At 35.7% G+C, this 4,364-nt stretch overlaps 1 protein-coding gene across 1 annotated transcript in view; it reads right to left on the reverse strand.

Moving 5' to 3' along the window:
* Positions 1 to 4,364, reverse strand: part of LOC107679197 (transmembrane protein 87A-like) — a 14,027-nt gene that overhangs the window by 6,904 nt on the left and 2,759 nt on the right. The window contains exons 5-11 of the mRNA XM_016474717.1: positions 3,400 to 3,456; positions 3,252 to 3,305; positions 3,063 to 3,156; positions 2,892 to 2,953; positions 2,310 to 2,493; positions 1,700 to 1,799; positions 1,010 to 1,103 (exon numbers count right to left, since the gene is read on the reverse strand). Of these exons, the coding sequence (XP_016330203.1) occupies positions 1,010 to 1,103; positions 1,700 to 1,799; positions 2,310 to 2,493; positions 2,892 to 2,953; positions 3,063 to 3,156; positions 3,252 to 3,305; positions 3,400 to 3,456 (645 nt within the window). The remainder of the gene's footprint in view (positions 1 to 1,009; positions 1,104 to 1,699; positions 1,800 to 2,309; positions 2,494 to 2,891; positions 2,954 to 3,062; positions 3,157 to 3,251; positions 3,306 to 3,399; positions 3,457 to 4,364) is intronic.

The following is a 4,364-nucleotide window of genomic DNA, read 5'->3' on the forward strand; positions in this document are numbered from 1 at the left end:
GGAAATGCAGTTTCTGTGCCATTCTCTGAACATAAGGACATGTTCTGTGAATGTATGAAGACCAGAGGTTAAGAGGTCTCTCATAAGGAATTTCAGTCTGTTCTCTGTGGTCGAGGTGGGGGAAGTCAATTCCAAAGAGCTCGTGATTGTAGTTACTATCACGTGATGGTCATGCGGTCATCTCTTTGACCATTTAATCTTGATTACTTGCCCTAAAATTGACAATCTCCTTGGAATTGTCAATAAGTGTTCTTTTGTTTAAATGCTGTGAGCTACTCAAAGCTGCTAGTTGGTTCAGGCTTGTGGGGCCAAGATCTGATTTACGAACATCCTGTGTCTTGGGTCTCTGTGGAATTTGGCTCCTCATGTTTCAACCATGTTTTGACCAAATCTTAGATTGTCTGATTCGGTCTGATACCCTACAGGCGTTAATACTGAATGTTTAACATTATATTCATTGCATACATATACTTCGTAGTAGACATCCTTAACTCCTTTCTGCTGTCTGTTGTTCTGTTGTCAGTGTTTCTTTGTTTGAATATGGTGCTTAACACATGCTGTGTGGTATCGGCGTTTGGTATCGGGGCATTTTAACGAGTACAGGAGACCAGTATCGGGCCCGATATCGATACTGGTGCATCCCTAGATGAGGGTGACTAAATGATGACAGAACTTTCATTTTTGCATGAATCATCCCTTTAAAATCTGGTTGGTATGGTATAATTCTGTTAATTAAATGAAGTCTTCATAATCGAACAGGCTTGATAGGCCCATCGGAAGGATATGAACCAGATAGCAGAAGAATCAAACACAGCTAGTATAACGTATGTGACGAGGGCTGGTCCATTATCTCGACCCTTACAGATCAACACCAATCACACTCATTATTGACAACAAATAAAGTCTAAAAATGACATCTCATAATTGACGGTTATTTGACAAAATGGCTGTTTATATTATGCAACTGCATAACAAAATAGTTTAAAAGGAACCAGGATGTCAGCTTTACCCCAGTGATCCTCAGAATGCCCTCAATTGCAGCAAATGCGAAGTAAAGCACACCCAGACCCACCACTCTGTGCATGACGGTGCCTAAACGCGGCCTGAGAAAACACAAAAACATCATCGTCATCTCACGCTCTCTAAAACCACCCAAACATGATAATTCATAACACCTCCTCCGGTGAAAAAAAGTTCATCCCCTGTTGTCCTCTCACATCAAAATATTTATTTAGTATTTAATAATAATATTGTTTAGAAACGTGTTTTTGCTTGTAAATGGTGCTTGATCTGTACATATTTCTCTCCTGATTCAGACGTGATTATTTTTTTTTTTACTGGAGTAGGTAATATTATGGATTTGGTTTTGGTTTGAAGTTAAAAACGTCTTGATGGATTTGTTTCTTACAAACACACAGCTTATCACTTCACAAGACATTAAGTGATGGACTGGAGTGGTGTGGATTATTGTGATGTTTATATCAGCTGTTTGGACTCTCATTCTGACGGCACCCATTCACTGCAGAGGATCCACTGGTGAGCAACTGATGGAATGCTAAATTTCTTCAAATCAGATGAAGAAACAAACTCATCTACATCTTGGATGGCACGAGTACATTATCAAAAAATTTTCTTTTTTGTGGGTGAACTATTCCTTTAATGATCCTGAAACCTGCCGATCAATGCTTTCATTACTCACTTGACAATGCCGTAGCCCAGGCTGACGATGATGACGAGCAAACGGGCCAGAGTCCTCTTCAAAGCAGAGATGAGTTCGGCAAAGATCAGCAGACCCTGAGCTGGAGAGAAGACAAAGAGATTCAACTTTTAAACATATGGAAAGCTATTGATCTATTTTCAGTAAACGCCAGTGTGATGCCTGATGCAGACTAATTAAAATGTCTGAATGTCACTGCATTAGACAACAAAATATTGATCCAAGTGTCATTCATTTTTAAGAAAGATTCAATTTTAAGGTTTTAAAGAAAGGTTACATATTAAATGATAAAATAATACATCTATCTAGTGTTAAAAATTAAGACAAAGGTATTGTGACACTTTGTGTTTTAAACTGAAAACTCGAAATATAAAAATATATATATATATATTATTACTGTTTTATTGTATTTTTGATCAAATAAATGCAGTCTATGCACTAAAATTACAAAAAGATTCTAGATTACACTGTTTTATCTTATGCAATGACATTCAGACAGTTTTACGTGTGACTTAAATGTCCAAATTAGTTAGGCCATCGTAGGAGAATTTAACAGTTGAAACTGAGGAATAAAGAGTGTATTTTGACTAACATGCTGAGCCCACGTTGTTAGTGTTCTGATATTCAGCACAGAAGACGGCCTTCTCTATCATGCCCAAGAATATGACTCCTGCAATCCAGAACTGGACCCTCAGCAGGTCTTTCCAGTAGCAGGATGCCCAGACGAACCACAGCAGAGCGTAGAGGATGTACACCACACACATCACCATGTAGAACTGAAGAAAAGAGAGGGAGAAACACATACGAAATCATGCAAAGATATTATAATAGAATTTTGTCCATCAGGAATTGATTGGACTGTTGGATTGTTGTTGGTTGTTAATTTGTTATTTAACTGCTCATTTATTATTGAATACATGTAACAAATATATAATACATTTATAAATGCAATATTTAAAAAAAACAATACTTGTTCATTTAGATTTTTTTTAAATTTAATTATTTTATTTTTTTTTATATATATATATATAATTTATTCTGATTTTCTCTAAACTTTTCCACAAACCCCTAGCACTCCTTTGAGGCCCTTAGAGGCTCCAAATCCCGCTTTAAAAACCCATCATAGAACACTGATAAGCAAATGACAAAGCCGATGAGCATCTAAACTACTTACGATCATGAGAGGCCATTCGGTGACAGAGAGATAGCCGTGGGTTCCCTTCATCACAACACTGACTGAAACACAATTTAGATAAGATAGCATGAGATAAGATCATGCAGCCATACAGAAACAGCTACATATTCAGACATCTACGATAAGAGCTGATAAGGTCATTAGGCCTACAGGTTAAATTCCAGTTGGCATCCTGTTTGCTTGAATTGATCTGCACTACCAGCAGGTAGGGCCCGTCCCTCCAGGTCGTAGCAATCACATGTTCCTTTGCCAACAAAGAAATTACGTGCATTACTCAACAAACCCTCAATTGATTGCTGTTGCCAAATACCCCATATATTATATCTGAGAATGTCTTACCGTTGTTCTATATGAACCAGCCTCAGCAACAGAAGAACTTGTGAAACTCCCATCCTTATTTTAAAAACAAAGAAAAATATATTGCTCTTTTTTGAGTTGTTTGAAAACAAGTAGCTTTTGAAACAGGATCGTTAGTCAACAGTTTTACCTGTAACTCGCCTTCCAACTGAGCCAGGCTCACGGTTTTTGGTTCTGCTTTTGATTTCTGCAGATAAACGTGTAATAGACAACACTGAACCTCTTAAGATGCAATTATGAAATAAAGATTAACATCAGTCAAATGTCAGGAAGTTGAGAAAGAGGCTGAAAACATCACACTTCACATCACATTTTTGTGATCTATAATTGTGAGCATAGATCATGTTAGTATTTGTTGAATTACCTTTCTTTGTTGATTTTAATCATTTTAAGAAATATCATTGTGTCTGGAAACACAGACAATGTGAGAAAGAGATTTCTATCACATTGTGGTAATGAGGGGAAAATGTGCTTGTAAAATATGCATGGCATATTTTATAAAAAACAAAACAAACCAAAATAAAATAAAATAAAATGTATTTATTTATATAAATAAAGGCCCGAAAATACAATAGGCATCAGTTTGTTAATGCAAAATACAATTTCATCTTTTTTATTTTTATAGTTAATGAAATATAAATATAAATACACATAAATATAAATAGTACATGAAAATGTTGAACTTTTACATTTTGAAAAACATAAATGAAAAAGAGAAATATTGTTTAGGCAACTAACAGAAATCAAATAAGTTTAAGTATTAAAATTACTAATACAAAAATAAAAATAAAGCTAAATATACAGTGTTTGCCACCACATATATATATATATATATATATATATGTGAAGAGTTTGGATCCAAAATGCGATAAACGCCATTTAAAAAAAAATGTTGAGTTCCAGCCAAAATCAGTATTGTATCTGCTCGATATTGAAGTACATTTTAAATTTTACGCAAAATGCGATATCCGCCTAGTTATTCTGTCATGTTTTCTCCCTATCTTTCCAAACCGCGGCAAACGGCAGTCTCCCTTCTCTGCAGAATGCGATACATCCGCTCAACCAATCACAGCGCACCATTCCATGCATTGTAAA

Source organism: Sinocyclocheilus anshuiensis, unplaced genomic scaffold, assembly GCF_001515605.1.
Source record: "Sinocyclocheilus anshuiensis isolate Anshui unplaced genomic scaffold, SAMN03320099.WGS_v1.1 scaffold300, whole genome shotgun sequence".
Classification (NCBI taxonomy): domain Eukaryota; kingdom Metazoa; phylum Chordata; class Actinopteri; order Cypriniformes; family Cyprinidae; genus Sinocyclocheilus; species Sinocyclocheilus anshuiensis.